Source organism: Natrix helvetica, assembly GCF_964273705.1.
Source record: "Natrix helvetica genome assembly, chromosome: Z".
Classification (NCBI taxonomy): domain Eukaryota; kingdom Metazoa; phylum Chordata; class Lepidosauria; order Squamata; family Natricidae; genus Natrix; species Natrix helvetica.
Genome location: NC_138554.1, coordinates 141,641,384 through 141,662,478, shown reverse-complemented (window position 1 = coordinate 141,662,478; position 21,095 = coordinate 141,641,384). Strand labels below are relative to the sequence as shown.

The 21,095-nt window shown below is 52.9% G+C and overlaps 2 protein-coding genes across 4 annotated transcripts; both read right to left on the bottom strand.

Annotated features, from left to right (window-relative positions):
- Positions 1 to 1,080: 1,080 nt before the first annotated feature.
- Positions 1,081 to 9,685, bottom strand: LOC309401014 (uncharacterized protein). The gene is made up of 2 exons (XM_081969903.1): positions 9,479 to 9,685; positions 1,081 to 5,220 (listed from the first exon to the last, which is right to left on the bottom strand). The coding sequence occupies exons 1-2, from the start codon at positions 9,552 to 9,554 to the stop codon at positions 4,376 to 4,378; spliced, it is 921 nt and encodes a 306-aa protein (XP_081826029.1). The 5' UTR covers positions 9,555 to 9,685; the 3' UTR covers positions 1,081 to 4,375.
- A 5,218-nt stretch (positions 9,686 to 14,903) lies between these two features.
- On the bottom strand, positions 14,904 to 20,712 carry LOC309401021 (uncharacterized protein). Of its 3 annotated transcripts, none has more exons than XM_081969916.1 (4): positions 20,592 to 20,712; positions 19,005 to 19,131; positions 18,435 to 18,536; positions 14,904 to 17,388 (listed from the first exon to the last, which is right to left on the bottom strand). In XM_081969916.1, the coding sequence occupies exons 2-4, from the start codon at positions 19,036 to 19,038 to the stop codon at positions 15,929 to 15,931; spliced, it is 1,596 nt and encodes a 531-aa protein (XP_081826042.1). In that variant the 5' UTR covers positions 19,039 to 19,131; positions 20,592 to 20,712; the 3' UTR covers positions 14,904 to 15,928. The 3 variants fall into 3 exon arrangements, with proteins under 3 accessions (XP_081826042.1, XP_081826041.1, XP_081826043.1); XM_081969915.1 differs by lacking the exon at positions 20,592 to 20,712 and adding an exon at positions 20,532 to 20,563; XM_081969917.1 differs by lacking the exon at positions 20,592 to 20,712 and adding an exon at positions 19,830 to 20,520.
- Positions 20,713 to 21,095: the final 383 nt, after the last annotated feature.

The following is a 21,095-nucleotide window of genomic DNA, read 5'->3' as shown; positions in this document are numbered from 1 at the left end:
CTAGGGTTGGTCAGGGTGCTGGGCTGAGCCTTTGGACCACGTCCATGAATAAATCTGGAACTGGAATTAACGCCTGGCTAGGAGCCATTTCCTTAAACAGACCCTCTTTGGGGTATTGGTAGAGGAGGGCGCAACGGTCGCACTCTTAGGAGTAGACCCTAATTCGGTGGCCGCTTTGGCCTTGTGAAGGATTGATTTAAACAGGGAAGGCTTGAACAGCCCCGTGAAGGCCGGCTTATCGGGAGGAAGATCTTCGTCCTCTGATAGTCCGAATTCCTCAACCTCCCCTTGTCTGTGCCAGAGGCAGCCTAGGCTTAGAAGCCCCTGCACGGGTTTCCTTCTGCCCGATACCCTTGGCTACGCCCTGGGAGGTGGCCTGGGCGATTACTTCCCTCCGCAGACAGGGCTGGGCCTTTGTCTTCCCTGGGGCGAGATTTTGAGGGAGCCAGCCGCCTCCTGCCCCCACCCGAACTGGTTCCCTCTTCCGCTGGGGAGATACCCTGGAAGGGTTCTACCTCCTCCTGAAGGACTGAGCTGGGTGATTCGGGGTAGCCCCAGGGTGCATCGGGGGGGGGGGGGGGAGACACAATCCAGGAATCAGAAACTGGGTGGGGAGGAGCAAGTGGAATCCGAAAACAATGGAACAACTTGCGGTGGCCAGTAACTCACTGTGGCTGACTCGCATGGGCCACTTGTCGGACAGTTTAACTATGCTATTTCACCATTGAAAAGAAATCCAAATTATGTTCGTTTTTGCCATTCCCATTTCATTCTGTACCCTTTCTTTAAACCGGGTGCTCAACTCAAGGCCCGCGGGCCGGATCCAGCCCATGCCCCCCCCCCCCCCCCCAGGAAAATGTAAGAGGACGGCCCTTATAGCTTCTGTCCGGTTTAACCAATGCGAAAACAATCGAGCCAGCATGGCTTCAGCACAGTCTACCCAGTGCAAAGAGGGAAAACGCCAACAGTTTGGGGAGTGGCCTCGAGCTGGCCACACCCACCCAGTCAGCTGCACTTGCCCTCCCCCCCCCCAACACTCTTTCAGCCTGATCCACCAAAAAGCCCCGACGAGGCACCGAACGGAAGGCAAAACGTTTTATTCAACAGAGAAAGAGGCTCCGGGAGGAGGAAGAATTAAGGTGCATTGTCACCCAAGCACAACCGTTTGCAGTCGACGCCCCATGGAGGGGACACCCCCCCCCCCCATATCCCCAAGCAGGCCACACACACCCCACCCTGGTACTTTTCCGCCTCTGTGGAAAGAGGGAGGCAGCTGAATCCTCCAGGAGTCTGTTGTCGGTGTGGCGAGAGGCTGTGCGAAGGTATTCAGGAGGGGCCATCCGGGGAGGAAGGGGAGAGCGGGGGCAAGGCCTCGGTAGAGTTAAACAGGAAATGAAACCCACCCACCCCCCAAAAAATATCCTTTCACTTGCTGTGCAACTTTTCTTTCCGAGGGTAACGCTCCGTTCCCCTAGAAGTGAACGGATATTTTGAGATTGAGCTGCAGGTCACGCTGTTCTTGGAACATGTATCTAGGATCACAACAGTCCCCACTGCCTGTGGAACTGGTCCCAGTGGCATCCTCTGGGGGCTCCCTTTGGGTGGGGGCAGGAGGGGTCTGTTCCCCAACTGAAACTTACCCCACATCCCGAGACAGCAGCCCCGCAGATATGACAACTCCGAGAACGCCGCTCTCTAGATGTGGCCGGGAGGTGAGTCTCACGTCCTGGTGATTGCAAGAATTCCAGGGGCCTGGTAGGGGGGGGGGTGATTCCCTCCTTACAAAAACTGCAGAATTTTACATATCTCCCCCCACTCCAAATTTGGTAGGGCCCCCAATGGGACTCCCGGCAACTAAGAGAAGCGCCCCTTCTTGGCCCCTCTTCTGCTCACCTCCTCTCGCCAGCCAAATGGCTGGAAGGTCAGAGGTCACTGGAGGCATAAGGGGGGGATTTGCTTCCCCCCTCCCCCAAGCCAGGCAGGAGAGACAGATAGAGAGAGACAGACACCAGGCTCGGTCCTCACAAATACGCTAAGGTAAATTTAACGGGGTTGATCTGTAGTGGTTTGGCCCATGCACTGACTGCCTTAAGAATGGGGTGTGTCCCCGTCCCCCTGAGTGGGGAGGGGATGCATCCCGAGTGGGGAGGAGGGTGTTTGTTTTATTTCATTTCATTTCTACAGTGGAGCAATCATAGGTTGAGTTTGGGTGGGCATAGAGAGAGCTTTTCCCTCTGTCAGTGCATAAATTGATAGGATTCCTGGGTGAGCTGAGGATGAGGACGAAGGGGAGAGCATGGCATGGGGACCCCAATATCTGTGGAGAAAGGAGCCTGGATTCGGGGGTGCCACAATTTATAGGTGCTAATTTACAGTTACGGTCCCAAAGCCAGAACTGAGAAGCAAACTGGTCGAAATTCAGTTTGGGGACTTGGGCTTCATGCGGGTGACACAGCAAAGGGGGGACCCCCAGAAGTCACTTGCCCCCCAACCCCACTGTGAAGCGGCCACTGGAACGACTCCGAAGAGCCAAAAAACCTCGGGTGGATGACCTCACGTCCGGGGACCGAAAGCCTGACGGAGCACTCAAGTGTTCCCTCCGGGAAAGATCAGCAGGGAAATCCATATTCCTTGGCAATGTGGGGCAGAAATTCTGCAGGGCGATTTGCTCTGAGGGGATGCAGGAATGGTGGGTGGGTGGGCGTGCATGAGGGAGGGAGGGAAGGAGGAAGATAAAATGAGGAGGGAGAGTGGAACGAAGGAAGAAGAGAGGGAGGGAAGGAAGGAAAGGGATGGGGAGGGAGGAAGAAAGGAAGATGGGAAGGAAAAGGGGGAAGGAGGAAGAGAGGAGGGAAGGAAAAGGGGGAGGGAGGGAGGAAGATGGGAAGGAAGAAAAAAGAGGGAGGGGGAATAAAAAGAAGGAAAAGGAAGGAAGGAAACAGAAAAAGGGAGAGAGGAAAGGAAGAAAAAAAAGAAAACAGAGAAAGAAAAAGAAAGCAAGAGAGTGAGAGTGAGCCAGTGAGAAAGAAAGGAATGGAAAAAGAGGAGAAAGGAAGGAAGGAAGCAAAAGAAAAGAGAGAGAGAAAGAGGGAAGGAAGGAAGGGGAAAAAACAAAATAGAAAAAGAGGGTGAAAAAAAGAGAAAGGAGGGAGGGAAGAAAGGAAAAGAGAGAGCGCAAAGGAGAGAGCACAGTCAGCCTTTGTCCTGCGCCGCCTCACTCCGAGACCCCCTTTTCTCACCCCTCCTCTTGGAGACCTTCGTATACTGGAGTCACGCACCCCTGACAGGCCCCCTCGGCAAGGCAGCGGCTCTGCTGTAGCTCAACAGGTCCAGCTCCACCAGGAGTGCTTGAAAGCTTCTAAAACAGGCCGGACATGGTAACAGCGCCAAGGCACGGCAGTGAGCGTTGAGGCCCAGCTGCACAGCGAAGGGAGGCAGAGCGGGGGGAGGAGTCTTCTCCACAGGCAGAACTTGCAGGGGAAGGGGAGGGGTTTTGGGGAACACAGCCCCTCCAAATTGTGAATTTCCCATCCCGCTTCTCCACAATCTTCACAGACGCTGATCTTCCAAGCAACCTCTCTTTGCCGAATCGACATCGGTGATGGTCCTGTACTGCCACTCCCGAGTAGGGAGCGGTCAGGAACTTTCCGTGGGACACGGATCTCTGGCGGGTTCCTCCATTCCTTGGTGGATTCTAGCATGACCGAGCAGCCCAAAGATGCCCGCATGTTTCAGCTAGTTCCATGATGTAGTTGTCAATGGAAGTATTTATATGGTCCCCGACATGCCACGCTGTAGGTCTCGGGTTCAAATCCACAGGAAATGACAAAGGAACTGCTTCCGAGGAGACTCATGATCCTCTGTTCACGGCGCATGCCTCGGGTGTTCCAATGGCTATCCCAAACCTCCACCCCCTCCTGGGTCCCGGGCTCATTGGCACAGCTCTGACCCTGCTCCCTCTCGCCAGGCAGTGGTCCAATTCGGCTACGGTCGGCGTTCTTTGAAGAAATGAGCTGGTTTTCTGTCAGAAAGGGACAAAAATGGAATGCAAAATGTAGAAGGGAGGATGTGAGACTCGATCCAGGCGGGAAATAAATGGCTCAAAAAGAAAAAAAGGAGGTACAAAAATGCAGAAATATGGGAAGCACCCTGTATCTTGTAATTTTTTGTCAGTTCGCGGTCCCGAGACGTGAAAAGGGATTTGATGGGGAACGTAAAAAAATATTTTCCAGTATGTCGCTCGAGCGACCAGATCTGGGATGGCGAGGGGGCTGCACTTTCTCCTTGGCCGCCTGCTCTTGGTCCCTTTCTCAAGCCTGCTGCCTGCCACCGCTCCGATTGCTCAGCCCCTGCAGGACACCCTCTCGGCTTGTCTTCAGCTGAGGGACTTCCGCTCCCGATGACTCCGACGATGTGCCGCCAGGTTACCTTTCTGCGAAAAGTTCTTTCCGCACGTCAAGCACTGGAAGGGAGCGTCTCCCCTGCGGAGCCTCGGTTTCAGGTCTTTGGGGGTCTCCTCCTTGGCTTGCCGGGTCCTTGGTGAGCCAGCAAGGCCGCTTCGTCCCCCTAAGGGTTCCTCGGAACCCCGACGGGCAAAGGCGGCCCGGGTTTGGGGAGGCTTCTCTTGATGCTTGACCCTCAGTCGCCGGCGCGCAAAATCCTCCTCACCCTCCTCATCGACAGGCCCCGTTTGGTCTTCCAGGCTGCCCTGCTGCTGCTGCTCACAGTCGTCTCTTTTCTGGTGAGCAGTGAGCAGCCGTTCTTCCCGGAAGTGCTTCCCACAGACGGGGCAGGAGAAAGGGCGGCGGGCTGGGCCGCCGTGAACCCGTTGGTGGGTGAGCAGGTTCTGCTTGAGGCTGAAGCGCTTACCGCAGACGCTGCAGCCGAATGGCTTCTCGCCGGTGTGGATGCGTTGGTGGATGATGAGGTTGTGTTTGAGGCTGAATCCCCGGCCGCACTCCGGACAGACAAAGGCTCGTTCGCCAGCATGTTGCTGCTTTTGGTGGCGCAGCAGGCCCAGCGGCTGGCTAAAGCTCTCGCCGCACATGGCACATTTATGCTCTTCTTCCTCCACCTGGCTGTGAATGACCAGCCCATTCTCGTCCCCTGAGCTCTCCTCCCAGGCCGGGAAAGGGAACGGTTTCTCTCCCGGAGGGGAACTCTGGCGGGTCCGCCCCGCCACTGGCTCTTGGTCCATCCCGTCCATGGAAAGACCCTTTTCTGCAGAGAAAACAGAGAGAGCTTCAAAGAGAGGTTGCTAAAAGACATATCGCGACCCTGATTTGTGCCGCTTCGTTCATTTGTAGCCCGTGTCAAGGTGGCTTGCGAAAAATTAAAACCACTATACACGATAATAATCTCTTAAAGACGGGGTGTCCCCCCTTGGCAACTTCTAAGACGTGGGGACTTGAATATCAAACCATGTGAGCTGGGGAATTCTGGGAGTTGACGTCCCCAAGTCTTAAAGCTGCCAAGATTGGACATCCATGTTGTACGGTGGGACCTAGTTTAAATTGCTATTTGTCTCTATTTAATTCTTGCTCATTTTAATTTGGTTATCTCTCTCTATCTGCTAATCTCATATCTCAATTATCTCTCTCTCTCTAATCTTATCTATCTATCTATCTACTCTCTCTCTCTCTCTCTCACACACACACACACACACACATTTTCTCTCTCCATTCATCCATCCCTATCTTCTGTCTGCTGATCTCGTATCTCTATTCTCTCTCTCTCTCATCTATCTATCTATCATCTCTCTCTCACACACACACACACACATACATTGTCTATCTATCTATTTTCTCTCTCTCCATCCATCCATCCATCCATCCATCCATCCATCCATCCATATCTTCTGTCTGCTAATCTCAGTGACTCGGGGGAGACCGCAACCATCCTAAATACGAGTCAGTTGTCAGATGAATTTTGATCACGTGACCATGCTGCAATGGTCGTTAAGTGTGAAAAATGGTCCGGTCAAAAAAAAAATTCAGTGCCGTTGTTGTAAGTTTAAACAGTTGCAAATCGAGGACTGGCTGCAATCTCGAAGGTAACAACTTTGGCCACTTTAAGACTTGTGGGATTTCAACTCCCAGAATTCCCCCGCTGGCAAAGGGGGAGGGGGAAGGGGGCAAAACTCACTCTATCTGCTTAGCAACAGACATTTTGGGCTCAATTGTGGTTGTAACTCGAGGACTACCTGAATTTAATTTAATTTATTGTTTTATGTATTATTTTATTTGTTTCATTATTTTATTTATTTTGTTTACTTAATATTTTATTTTATGTACTATTTTATTTTTTATATATTTGATTTCATATTTTTACTTTATTTTGTTATTTCATTTTATGCTATTTTATGTTCTTTTATTGTTTTATTTATTTCATTTTATTATTTCTTCTCCAGCAAACCTGGATATAGAATAGATAGAATATAGAATGGAAAAGAATAGAGGATAAAATAAAATTCAAAATGGAATAGAAGATAGAATATAGAATGGAATAGAATATAAAAAAGAGTATAAAATAGAACAGAATAAAGAATGGAGTAAGCAGACAGCTTAAGTGAGTTTTGCCCCATTCCCCCTCCCGCTTTGCTTGCTGGGGAATTCTGGGAGTTGAAGTCCCAAAAGTCTCAAAGTAGCCAAGGCCCACTTCTCTGCTGGTAATCCTCGACTTACAACTTGTTCACTTAGCGACCATTCCAAGTTACAATGGCCGGGGGGGGGAGAAACAGTTTTCTCACTGAGGAGCGTTGCAGCTTCCCTGCGATTATGCAATTTACATTCGGACGCTCGACAAACCCACACTTAAGACGGTGGGAGCAGGGTCCCAGGGCCCCCCCCTTACGTTACTTTAAAAAGTAAAAGAAAAGAAAAAGGAGGGGAGGGAAGAGAATATAGAAGAGAAATAGAACTTAAAAGAGAACTTAGAATACATTAAAAATATAATAGAAAATAGGATAGAATATAAAACAGAATACAGAATGTAATAGAATATAAAAAGGAGTATAAAATAGAATAGAATATAGAGTGGAACAGAATATAAAATAATAGAATAGAATATAGGATAGAATATAAAATAGAATAGAATATAAAATAGAGTAGAGTAGAATATAGAGTGGAATAGAATATAAAAGAATACAAAGGAATAGAACAGAATAGAATATAGTGGAATAGAATATAGAATAGGATGAGAATAGAATATAAAAGAGAATAGAAAATAATGCAGAATGGAGTAGACTAGGATATAAAATAGAATATAGAATGGAATAGAGTATAAAATAGAATATTTAAAAAATGGAGTTGAATGGAACCGAGCAGGGTGTTACTGTCCTTGGCAGGGACTTAGAGCTTCAGGGCACATGAGATTTCGGGCCTGGCCTTCAGCGCTCTCCGAGTTGGGTGGTTTTTCTCGCAGACATTTCATTGCCCAACTAGGTAACAGAGTCAGTGCTACAAGGGAGTGGGAGTCAATATTACCTACTTGGGTCATGAAATGTCCCCAAGAAAAGCAGCATGCTCAGAGGGCACCCAGACCCCACAATCCTCCTCCCTCCTCCTCCTCCTCCTCCTCCTCACAAAGCCCACTCCCTTCTAGCACTGATGATGTTACTAGTCATGAGAAAACACCCAACCTCAGAGAGCACCAAGGGCCCCACAGCCCTTCCTCCTCCTCTTAGCACTGATGACCTAACCTAGTTGAGTCACAAGATGTCTGCAACGGAAACAACCAAGCTCAGAGAGCACCAAGGACACCCTCAGTCCTCCTCCTCCCCTTTTCCTCTTCCTCCCCCCTCAGTCCTCCCTTCCAGCACTGATAACGTAGCCTAGTTGGGTCACGGGACGTCTGCACAGAAACAACCAGGCTTAGAGAGCACCAAGGACCTCCCAGTCCTCCATCTCTCCCCCACCCCTTTTCCTCTTTCTCCCTCTCCTCCCCCTCCTCCCTTCCAGCACTGATGACATAGCCTAGTTGGGTCACGAGATGTCTGCAAGGAACACCCACCCCCAAGCTCCGAACAGTTCAACCCTGAGCTGCAGAGACTCTCTTCCAATGATTGTTGCTTTGACTAATTTTACTTTAGGAATCATCTGAGGGTGATCGGCCAAAGGATCCCAATTCGGGGAAGAATGTGGCACCCATTTTTTCGATCACACAGCCACGCTAAAAGATCCTGCTTTCAGAAAGAACATAGCGCCCCTCTCCCGGATCACACAACTCCCTAAAGGATCCCACTTGGGGGAAAGAACCTGGCACACACACCCCCGGATTGCACAGCCCCCCCCCCCCGATCCCAATTTGGGAAAGAACCTGGCATCCATTTTCTGGATCACACAGGATCCCAGTTCGGTGAAGAATGTGGCATGTTTTTGGATCACACAGCCGAATAAAAGATCCCAATTCCAGGAAGAATGTGGCACCCTTTTTCTAGATCACACAGGCCCCCCAACAGATCCCAATTCCGGGAAGAACGTGGCACTTTTTTGGATCACACAGGCCCCTAAAAGATCCCAATTCAGGGAAGAACATGGCACCTTTTTTCTGGATCACACAGGCCCTCAATGGATCGCAATTCTGAGGAAAACGTGGCACCTTTTTTCTGGATCGCAAAGCCCCCCTAAAGGATCTTAATTCAGACCCCTCTCCTAGATCACACAGCCCCCCCTCACTCCTAAAGGATCCCCACCCGTTTTCTAGATCACCCAGGCCCCAAAAGCAAATCCTGGGACAAACTGCCAGGTGGGAGAGTTGTGTGGGTGCAGGGGGTCTCCCCCAGGGTCCAGCCATCCCTTTGCTTACAGGGAGCCCCCTTCCCCAGCAGGATCTCCTCCATTGGAAAGCTTGCCACCAACCCCCCTCCCCGAGATTGCATGAGAAGTCGAGAAGACGCGAAGCTGCCCGGACCGGTTTTTTAGCTCGCTCGCTCTCTGCCCGGGGATTCCGATGACGTCATCCTCCACCTCTCACCTGGCTCGCTGGCTTCCGGGGGAGGACTACAAGCCCCAGCATGCCAAGCGGCGCCTTCTCTCTCTCTCTCTCTCTCTCTCTCTCTCTCTCTCTCTCTCTCTCTCTCTCTTACCTGGCCTCTGCAAGGGGGGGGGCGAGAAAAGGAAGGTGGGAGGCAAGATTTTGCAAAATTGCTTTTTGCAAAGATTGCATGATGGGCGAGGTTGATGGATGGATGGCTTGGCAAGGGCTTGGGACCCCCTCCCCAAATCCTTGCAAATCTAGTCTCTCTCTTCCTCCTCCTAAGGGATGCCCCAAGGTCACCCCCCTCCCCCGCTCGTTACAAAGTCCCCCCACCCAGCCTCCTCATTGCAAAGAGGAGGAAGGGTCCTTTCCTCCTCTTCTTCCTCTCCCCCCCTCCCTGTTTTAATTTTTTTGCAAGGGGCAGGACCACGTGCAGCCAGGCCGGAAGGTCGGCTGTAGGAGCCCCCCCAGCACTCCTCCCCCCAAAAACCCCACCACTCACCTGGACCCGTTTCGGATTCCGTTTCGGGAGCGGCACGGCCCGGGAGCCGCCCCACGCGCGATTTGCGGCTGTGCATCACGGGTCTTCCTGCAACGGGGTGGAGAGGAGGATCAGAAACCCCTCGCCGCCTGGCTGGAGCCCCCCGCCCCACTCAATTGATCTCCCCACCCCAACGCTTCCTGCAAGCAGCCTCCTTCTTCGCTTCCGCCCTCCCCACGCGGGGAAAAATAAAGAGAGAGAGAGAGAGGGAGAGGGAGAAAGAGAGAGAGAGAGAAGGTGGCCGCGGAAGCCGAGCGGGTGGACCGGCGGGGCGGGGCGATCTTCCAAGGGGAGGGGCTAAAAAACCCTCCCCCTTTCCCCCCTCCCCAAGCCGCGTGGCTTCCAGTTCCGCAGGTTCCTCCCCTGATCTGCGGGGACGGGAAAGGAGGGGAGGGGGCTTCCTCTCGGGCGACACCCTCCCCAGTTCCTCCTCCTCCGCCCCCCCCTTTGGAAGAAGGGGAGGAGGACTACACCTTCCATGCGGCTGCGCCTTGGTGCAAGAGGTCCCGCCTGGGGAGGGAATGGAAGGATTCTTTCTCCTCCCGGCTGGAAGAAAAGGGCAGGGGGTCTTCTGGGACTCGGATTGGGCCGGGTGGGCTTTTGCCAAGCCACGCTCGCTGCCCCTGCAGCTGGAGGCTCGGGGGTGGCTTTGCCTCCTTTTGGGGGGACAGCTCCTCCCCCAAAGGTGCCCCCCTCGCAAACACAATTGGAGGGGTGGGCAGGTGTCTCCGCCTTGCCCTCCCCACCCCCGGTTCCTTCGCAAGCGCCCGCCCTGCAGCATCGCCCCTGGGGAAGGGCTCCAGAGCCCATGCTTCCCCGCCAAGCCCCATCCACCAGCTGCAAAAGAGGGGGGGGGGGTTGTGAAAAGGAGGAACCCACCCAGCGATCCCGTTGCAGCGGGCGTCCGGTTGAAGACGCTAGTCTGCGGGACCTTCTGTATGGCCTCGCGCGTCACCTTGGAGGGGGAGGGGAGGGGGCTTCTTAGGAGGACCTCCCCTCCCCCTCCTGCGGGCCGGGCTGCTCACTACGTGGCGGCTGGGCGAGCGGGCGGGGGTCTCAGGAAAAGATCCTCATCCTCCAGGGAGGTGGGAGTCCGGGGAAGGGATAGCAGGATGCCCCTCCCCCCCCCCAAAAACCCCCTGCATAGGACTCCCTTTGAGGGCAATTCTGGCAGGGGTTGGACTAGATGACCTCCAAGGCCCTTCAGCCTCCTTGACTGAGTCATTTTGAAATGTTATAATATAGGGCCTCGGGCAGAGGGTTGGACTGGATGACCCCCAAGGTCCCTTCCAGCCCAGTGATTGTTATATGGAGGCCTGCAGGCTTTGTCGCGCGTTACTCCTGCGTTACTCCTGACTTCCATTTGGAGCCTGGCAGTGCAGGAACTGGAAGGGTTCCTTGCACCGCAGTTCCAGTTGACCAAGAATTAACGAGGTTTGTTTTGACACAAACCGTCAACGGGGAAGCCAACCTGGCTTGATTCGGGCACTGCAGTCCACCCACATGAACCAACCATCATTTGAGGTGTGAGCTCTGCCTTTGCCCTTGACTTAGTGACTGTCCGAAGTTACGACAGCCCTGGAAAAAAAAAAGGACGGTTGCAGAACCCCTTCAAAATTCAGACATGGCTTAGCAGCTGAGTCATAGTTACGACGGTCACAGCGTCTGTGGTCCTGCGATCCCTTCTTGCGACCTGAGGACAGGCGAGGTTGACGGGGAAGCTGGATTCCCTGAACAACTGTGTGAGTAGCTTAACAATGGAGGTGATTTGCTTAACGATGGTCCTAAAGTGGGGCAAAGTTCGTTTAACAATTGTTTTGTTTTGTGAGGGAATTTGGGGGCCCAGTTGTGGCAGTTGAGGACGGTTCATCTTTCAGGATATGGTGTCCTTTCATTTCTTCTCACCGTCGTTAAGTGAATCATTGCAGTCGTTAAGGAAGCCACGTGATTGTAAAGCGATTCTGGCTTCCCCAGTTGACTTTGCGGGTCGGAAGGTCACAAAAGGGGATTGCGGGACCCAGGGGTTCTGTGACCATCATAACTATGAGTCAGTGGCCAAGCATCCGAATTTCTATCACGTCACCCGGGGGATGTCGTAACAGTCATTAAGCATGAAACAGCGGTGCCTTTTTCAGGGCCTTTGTCACTTTCGAAGGGACCGTCGTAAATCGAGGAATACCTGTATGACCACAACAAAATGCCAAATTGCTAAGTGACCCTGAGTTGCATCCTTAATCGTTAAGTGAATTGTGGCTGTCCTTAAGTGAGTCAGGCAGGGTGGGGAGAATTGGAACAGTAAGAAGAGAGGGGGCTGGAACCATGGGCTTTGGCAGGGGGCTGGACTAGATGACCTCCTAAGGTGCTTTCATGATTCTGTGAGGGTCCCCTGCTCCAACGGGGTTGGACTAGATGACCTCCGAGGTCCCTTCCATTATTCTGTGATTCTCGTGAGGGTCTCCTGCTTGAGAAGAGGGCTGGACTAGATGACCTCAAAAGATCCCATCCAATTCTGCGTTCTGTAGAAAGCCTCCTCTCCATCCGCTGCGCCGCACTCCTCGCACATGCGCAAAAGGGCTCCCCTAATCCTTCCCGCCGCCCTCCTCGTGAGACACACAGCAACCCTTTGGCAGGTCGGCTGCAGCGATTGGCCGCGGCAGCCTGCCAATCCCCTCCCGAAGGGGCGTCACCGGGGTCGCACGACGCCGCCGAAACGAAGGAAACGTAAAGCCCGGCGGCGGCTGATCTGGGCTTGCGCAGTCAGCGTCCCTGGGAAAAAGACCGGCCAATCCGCAAGCAGCAGAGACGCCCCGCCCCCGACCTTACTCTCTTTTTAACCACCGCGCTGCCGGTGCGGAGCGAAGCCGAAAAAGGGAATGAGAGCAGGAATTGCTTTGGAAAATAATAAATAAAATAAAATAAAATAAAATAATAAAACACTGGGAAAGTCTCGAGAACCGAGGCCTAGAATAGAGATGGAAGGGACCTTGGAGGTCTTCTAGTATACAGGCAGTCCTCAACTTACAGCCAACATTTACGTCGCTAAGTGAGTGGTGGGAGTTTTTCCCCCCTCTGACCTTCCTTTCTTGCGACAGTGAATCTCTGCAGTTGATAAGTAGAATAGAAAAAAGAATATAGTAGAATTAGAATAGAATGAGAATAGAATTAAATATAATGGGAGAATTAGAATAGAATGAGAATAGAATCAAAATAGAATGAGAATAGAATTAAATATAGTAGAATTAGAATAGAATGAGAATATAGAATAGAATAAAATTAGAATAAATTAAATAGAATTAGAATAGAATAAGAATGAGATTAGAACAGAATAGAATAAGAATGAAAATGAGAATTAAATATAATGGTAGAATTAGACTAGAATGAGAATATAGAACAAAATAAAATTAGAATAAAATAGATTAAATAGAAAGAATAGAATGAATGAATAGAATGAGAATAGAATAGAATAACAGTAGAATAGAGTAGAATAGAGTAGAATAGAGAATAGAATTAAATAGAATTAGAACAGAATAAGAATGAGAATAAAATAGATTTAAATATAAAAGGCTCAGTAGTGGCTCAGTGTCTTAAGACGCTAAGCTTGTTGATCAGAAAGGTTGCAGTTCAGCGCTTGGAATCCCTGGTGCCACGTAACGGAGGGAGCCACCATGACTTGTCCCAGCTTCTGCCAGCCTAGCAGTTTGAAAGAACGTAAAAAATGCAAGTAGAAAAATAGGAACCACCTTCGGTTGGAAGGGAACAGCATTCCGTGCGCCTTTGGTGTTGAGTCATGCCGGCCACATGACCACAGAGACGTCTTCGGACAGCGCTGGCTCTTATCGGCTTTGAAACGGAGATGAGCATTCCCTTAGAGCAGTGGTGGGCAACCTTTTTTTTCAACTGAGCCAAATCTCGCCAAAACCACGATTGAAATTTATTTTGAGAGCCACATTTTTAAAACCGAAAATACATAGGATGGTACACTGTTTTTAGTTTCAATAAACTCTGGCATTTGAAGCACGCAAGTCTTACACCCCTAACCCTTTAGGAAAAAAAAACCCAGGGTCTTCAAACCTGACAGCTTTAAGACTTGTGGACTTCAACTCCCAGAATTCCTCCTCCAGTCATGTTGGCTCAGAAACTCTGGCATTGAAGCATGCAAGTCTTAAAGCTGTCAAGTTGCAAGACCCTCGCACCCCCAACCCTTTAGAAAAAAAAAACCCAGGGTCTTCAAACCTGACAGCTTTAAGACTTGTGGACTTCAACTCCCAGAATTCCTCCTCCAGTCATGTTGGCTCAGAAACTCTGGCATTGAAGCATGCAAGTCTTAAAGCTGTCAAGTTGCAAGACCCTCGCACCCCCAACCCTTTAGAGAAAAAAAACCCAGGGTCTTCAAACCTGACAGCTTGAAGACTTGTGGACTTCAACTCCCAGAATTCTGAGAATTGAAGTCCACCAAGGGCATCAATCATATTAGTCCAGGGATCTGCAAAATTGGCTCTTAAGACTGGTGGACTTCAACTCCCAGAATTCTGAGAATTGAAGTCCACCAGTCTTAAAACAGCCAATTTTGCAGACCTCTGTGTTAGCCCAAAGCCTGGCGCTGGGCGGGCCTTGCTCCCCCATTGGTGGAGCCCCAAGAAGCGAGGAGGGAGAAAAAGAGATGGAGGCCAAGGAGCTTTCCCCCCCCCCCGCCCCCTCCCAGCAAAAATCTAACCGGGGAGCCGGGCGGGCAGTAGCAAATTAGCCGATCACGCCGCATGGGCAGTAGCAAATTAACTGATCACGCGGCGTGATCGGCTAATTTGCTACTGCCCGCCCGGCTCCCCGGTTAGATTTTTGCTGGGAGGGGGCGGGGGGGAAGCTCCTTAGCCTCCGTTTCTTTTTCTGCCTCCTCGCTTCTCGTCCCCGCCCGACTTCAGGATCCTCCCTAATCATTGTGGGTCGAAAAGAAAAAAGGGAAAGGGGCGCTTGTTTTGAAGTGCCCGAGAGGAGGGAGGGGAGCGGGCGCCCGGCACACAGAAGAGCCACATTAAAATGTGTAAAGAGCCACATGTGGCTCGCGAGCCGCGGCTTGCCAACCACTGCCTTAGAACATCCCCCTAGAGTCGGGAATGACTAGCACATAGGTGCGAGGGGAAAATTTACCTTTAGAATTAAAATAGAATGAGGATATAGAATAAAATTAGAGTACAATCAGAATAAATTAAATAGAATTAGAATAGAATCAGAATAAACTAGAATTGTATAGAATGAAAACAGAATACAGTAGTAGAATTACAATGAATAGAATTGGAAATAATGAACAGAACGGAACAGAACACAGAATAGAATACACAATAAAACAGAACAGAACAAACCAGGAACTATAAGCAAGCGCAGGCCAGGCTTTCAAAAGTAACATCTACCTCTTTATTTATGTTATTTTTTAAAAAGAGTGTACAGTAGGAAATTGGTGGAAACACGAACTAACGCGCTGTTTTCCGGCACAGAGCTACACCCGCGGCTGTCGACATTGGAAGCAGGCAACCTGGCCTCTTCTCACCCCCTTCCAGCAACCCAAATTCTACTCTTTCTATAAATAGGGAAATAAGTGTGCAGTGCAGCGCTTGCACGGCCAGCCTTACTCACGTGCAGGGACTCGAACGACGCAGCTCTCCCACCAAGAGACCCAGAGAGATCCCCTGCTCGTCTTTTTAAGCCGTACGTTTTGCCCATTGTTGTTGGTGTCCCCTAGATCGTGGCGAAACCAAAGTCCCCGTACTGATCTGACCAGGGTGAGGGGGCATCATTTGTGGGACCCTCCCTATCTTTTTTTTCCCCCTTGGTCCTTCTCCCTCCCCGAGGGACGACCCTTGGAGACCGGGGAAGGGTTAACATCATGAGGGAGGGGATAAGCCAAATCTCCACCTGTGTTGTGCCCCTCTACCCGGGACTCTTTGGGGAACAATTCTACTGATGGATCTTTACCCCAATTTCGCTCCACAGCGAAGACAGCCATCCATCTGGAATCCAATAGGGTCTCCTGCTAGGACAAGAGGGTTGGTTTAGAAGACCACCGAGGTCCCTTCCAACTTGGCCACTCTGTATTCGGAAGACTTCCTGCACGCCGCAACATGGCTCCCGAGCCTTTCCGAACGCCAGCTAAATCCTACAAAGCAGTCGTTGTCTCCTTGCCAGCGCTTCCTCAGTTCTTGCAGATGCAGGGCATGGTGCCAGGGGTTGGGGGTCCCTCTCACACACCCCCAGAAGAAAACTAAGGCACCTTCTGCTGGTGTCAGGGACAACCCTTGGGGGCAGGAGAAACTTATGCGTGGATTTTGTGTGCACCCTTGTCAAAGGAAAATGTGGAATAGAGGGTGGAGGGAGAGAAGCCGAGACTAGGCGCACAGCGGTTGAAACCGCCCCCCTCCTCTAATTCGGTTGCTGAATCTGTTGGGCCGGGTATCCCGGGCGGAGTCCCCCCTCCACCTCGGCCCCAGTCATGTTCCTGTGGCTCCGCTGATGCGCCCGCATGTTGGAGCCTTGGCTGAAGACACGCGGGCAGAGCGGGCAGGCGTACGGCTTCTCGCCCGTGTGCAAGCGCTCGTGCGAGACTAGGTTCGACTTTTGGGAGAAGCGCTTAGGACAGCGGCTGCAGGCGTACGGCTTCTCCCCGGTGTGGATCCGGATGTGGGCCACCAGGTACGGCTTACAACGGAATTGCTTGGCGCACAGCGGACAGACGAAGGGGCGATCCACCGCCGGCTGGGGTGAGGGCGGGGGAAGGATCCCAGCCAGCTGGGGCAACGGCGTGGTGCCCCGGGTGCAAGGCAGGAGTGCGTCAGCAGGGAGGCGGATGGGCTGGAAGGCATCCAGAGCCAGAGACTCTGGCGCCAGGCGCTGCTGGCTAGAAAACGCCTCCCCGTTGAAGGCCTCGAGGGGATGCGGGCTGCCATGGGCGAGGGGTTCCCGCGAATGGATTTTCTGGTGAGAGATGAGGTTAGGCTTGTGGCGGAAGCTCTTCCCACACTGGGCGCAGACATACGGCTTCTCGCCAGTGTGGATGTGCTGGTGGGAAGCCAGGTACGCCTTGCTGCCAAAGGACTTGCCGCACTCCTGACACTGGTATCGCCGTTCGCCGGTGTGCACCTGCCGATGGGCTAGCAGGTTGGGCTTGTGCCGGAAGCTCTTGCCACACTGTGTGCAGGCATATGGCCGGTCAGTGGCCAGGTGCGCCAGCGCTTCCGCTTTGGGTACCGAGCCCGCAATGCCCTCGGCTGCCATGTGAGCCATCTGGTGGGTGACCAGCTCCTCCCAGCCGTGGAAGCTCCACCCGCACTGGTCGCAGATAAACTCCCCGTTGCTCGGCAGGCCAGGCGCCTGGTGACCAGGCAGCGGCTGCGGCCCGTAGCCAAGGGCCCAGGGGTTGAAGCTGGTAGCCGGTGGGCCCTGCTGATGTAACGGCATCTCCGGCCAAAAGGGCAGTGTGCCCTCGCCCTGGCTGCTGGGGAAGGGGCTAGCCCCAGTGCCCATCTCGCCCTCCTGGGGCCCGGCCAGCTCTGGGGCGTGCGGGGAGCGTCCAGCTGCCTGGGGGACGAGCCGGGGCCACTTACGGACGTGGAGACGCCGGTGGGCAGCCAAAGCAACGCGTCCCAGGAAGCTTCTCCGACATTTGGGGCACCTGTAGCGTTTCTCCCTCTTCCGAGGGCTGCCTGTCTGCTCTGGGGTGCCCTGCCCTTCGCCCACAGGGGGCGCCTTTCCTCTGGCCTGCGAAACCGGCCGTTTGGGCTTCTTTCCAGGTGTGGGGGGATGGGGGGAGCGAGGCTTCTTCGCCTGCTCAGAAGGCCCTGGCAACCCTTTGATGCTTTTCGCCTCCTGCTCCGGTCTCACAACTGCAGAGAGACAAAGTGTCCCAGTTAGAGTGGGGGAATTTGAACCTGGGACATTTGGGGCGGCTTTGGCACAGGCACCACACACACACACACACACACGGACCCGCCCCGGCTCGAGATTTCCACCACCACCCCTTCCTCCTCCCTCTGGTGCTGCTTCAAGGGGGGGTTTGCACCACAAAATAGAGGTCCTATTCCTATTGACTGGGGGACCCCTCACCCACAAAGGCCAAAGGGGATATTTCTCCGTGCCTGGGGAATTTTTCCCCTCTCTTTGGCCACACTGGCTTTCTTTCTTTCTTTCTTGTTCTTTCTTTCTATCTTTTCTTTCTTTCCTGTCTACTCCCCTTCCCTTTCCTCCTTCCATCCCTTTCTCTCTCCTTCTCTGTTTCTCCTTACTTTCTATCTTTCTTTTTCCGTATGTCCTTCCTTTATCTTTTTCCTTCCTTCTTCCCTTTCATCTTTCTTTTTTTCCATCCTTCCCTCTTTTCTTCCCTTTCTTTTCTTTCTCCCCCCCTCTACTCCCCTTCCCTTTCCTCCTTCCCTCCCTTTCTCTCTCCTTCTCTCTCTCCTGCCTATCTTTCTTTTTCTGTCCTTCCTTCCTCTTTCTTTCCTTTCTTCCGTTTCACCTTTCTTTCTTTTTTCCATGCTTCCCTTTCTTTCTTTTTCTTTTTCTTTCTTTCCTTCCTGTCTTTTTCTTTGCTCCATTTTTCCTTTTTCTTTTCTTCCTTTTTCTTTCCTTCTTTTCTGCAATTTTCCTTCCTTCCTTTCTCTCTCTTTTATTTCCTCCCTTTCTCTTTTTCTCTTTTTCTTTATTTTCTTCCTTTATTTTCTTCCCTCCCTCCCTTTTTATATTTAGTATTTCAAAACCACTCATCTTCCCCAAACTGGGAATCTCCCCTAATGAATTCCCTCTTTGCCTCTTGGCATCCAGGGAAAAAAATGACCCCATCCAGGCTGACAGTTTCAGAGTCACCACCCGACATCCCGAGCCTGTGCAGAGTGAGAGACCCCCAATGCCCTGCCCAGAAGCTCCTCCCCCTTACCTGGGCACTCCCCGTCCTGCGCTGGGGGTGGCCCAGCACCGATCTGGGACACCTCTCCTCGTGCCAGCTGGGATAGCAGTTCAGGGATGGCCAGCAGGCATTCTGCAAAGGGAAAGAAGGGGGTTGGACTAGATGACCTCCGAGGTCCCTTCCAACTGTTATTCTCTGATTCTGTCAGGGTTTCCTCCTTGAGCAGGGGGCTGGACTAGGTGACCTCCATAGTCCCACCAATCTCTGATTCTGTAAAAATCTCCTGTTTGAGCAGGGAGCTGGACTAGATGACTCCTGAGGTCCCTTCCAACTCTGTTATTGTTGATTCTGTAAGGGTCTCCTGCTCAAGCCGGGGGTCAGACTAAATGATCTCTGAGATCTCTTCCAACTCTGTCATTCTCTGCCACAGTTCCTTGCCCACTCGGTCTACTGAGCTTGCGCTGAGTGTCGGCATCAGCCATCAAAGTGTCTGCAACCAGGATGGCAAAGGAGGCATTTGGGCAGCCCCAGGTGACCCACCCCCATGACCCAAGACTCCTCCCCCCTCCCGGGGAGGGGGGGAAACCCTCCAGGCTTTACCCAGCGAGGAGACCAGCTGGAAGTTCTCGGCCATGACGTCGCGATAGAGGTCCTTCTGCCATCCGGCCAGCTCTGCCCATTCCTCGGCCGAGAAGCAGATTGCCACGTCCCCAAAGGCCACAGGCACCTGTCGGGAGGACAGCCAAGTGAGGACGGCTCAGGAAGAAGAAGGGCCAGGCTGAGGACCATCCAGCCAGGTGGGGAGAGAGACCCTCCCTCAAAGTCCACAGGGACCACAGAACTTCCCTCTTTTTCTCCCCCCCCATTTCTTTTTCTCCCTCCCTTCCTTTCTGCTTTGTCCTTATTTTTTAGTTTCTATCTCCTTCCTTATCCCTCCCTTCCTGCCTGCTCTTTTCCTTCCTTCCTTCCCTCCCTCCCTCCACCTTACTTTTTCCCTCCTTCCCTCCCCCCTTTCTTTTTCCTTCCTTCCTTTCTTTCTTCTTTGTACGTCTTTATTTTTTCTTTCCTACCTACTTCCTTTTCCTTCCCTCCCTTCCTTCTCTTTTCCTTCCTTCCTTTTTCTTTTATTCCTTCCCTCCCTCCCCTTTCTTACTTTTTCCTTCCTCCATTCCCTTTCCTTTGTTTGTTTTCCTTCCTTCCCTCCCCATTTTCTTTTTCCTTCCTTCCTTTTCCTTCCTTCCTTCCTCCCTCTCCCTTTCTTTTTCCTTCCTTCCTTCCACCCCATAAGCAAGGGAAGGACCACAGGGCCAAAATGAGGGTGCTTTGGGGCTCTCTGAGAGCCTAAAGCCAGTAAAAGGAACCCCCCTTCTCTGCCCCCTTCTCCGAGACCGCCTGAACCCCAGCTGTCAACTTCCTTTCACGCACGGGTTTCAAACGTGCCACTTTTGCACGGAAACTCCTCCAGATGTATTGCGGGCTGGGAAACCCTTTTGCATCTTCTGCAAAACTGCTGCTGTCTCACACACACTTCCACCGCTGCTCCGTCCCGGGGTCCCATGAGTGAAGCGCTTGGGTGGGTGAGTGGGTAGGGGTTGCCTTGTCAGCCTTCCCTTTGCAAGCCCCAGACGGAAATTGGGGAGGGGGTATTCCATCCTTCCCGCCCCCCTCCGCCCCCTCTTCTCAAAAGCCTTGCAAACATCTTTCTGCGCTCCGCCCCACTGCTCCCATCGTTCCCGGCCGGCACAGGGAGCGATGGGATCGCGGGTCCTACTACCAACCCGCAAGACAGAGCAAAACAACTTTCCTCCCCCCCCCGCCCCGCCGTTCAAAGAGGGGTGGGGGCGGCATGCAGGAGAAGCGTCTCCTCCTGCTGGGGAGGGGTGTCGGTCTAAGAGCCGAGCCACCCCGACCCCCGCGCGGGCGGCAATGTGAAGGTGGGGATGGGGTGGGGATCGTTCATGGGGAGGGGGTGGTTTTCTTCCAGAATAAGGGGAGAGAGCAAGTCAAGCAGCAGCGGCGCCCCCGCAAACAGCTCCGGCAACGACCGGAGGAGGAGAGGGCTTGGGGCGTGGAATGGCGGGGTTGCACCGGGTGAGAGAGAGAGAGACCCGGGCCCACTCGGCCTACCTGCGCGGGGGTCCCTCCGGCCATGGCTCTAATTTCCCCCCTACCCACCCACCCACCCACCCCACTCTTCTGCGGGGCGATCTTGCACGGATGGAGAAGAGTGCGGCTCCGTATTGCGGCCCCCGGGTCGCCGGTCCTGATGCTGCTGCTTGCTTAGCCGGTTGCTCTTTTGTTAGCCTTGCAAGATTTACACTCCGAGGAGGAGGAGGAGGAGGTAACAAACAGCTGCACGCCGGGAAGTGTAGTTTTCCCACGGCCTCCCGGAGCATGAGGGCGGGACCAACCCAGACCGATTCCCCCCACCCACCCACCTTTCTGCCTCCGAAACCACCCTAACCCTCCCCCGCGGCCAGCGTAGCCTTCTACCCATCCGCTGCAGATCCCGGCCGTTGTAAGGAAGCGCGAGGATCGGATATCCGCGGGGCGGGGCGAGGCACCCACCCCCCTTTTTTGTACCCCCACCCACCGAAAACGATGGAGCTCAGCCCGTGCGCCCAAAATGTCTCTCCCCGCGTCGGAACGCCCCGGGCGAAGGAGCGGGTTTAGGGAAAGAAGGGGACGACA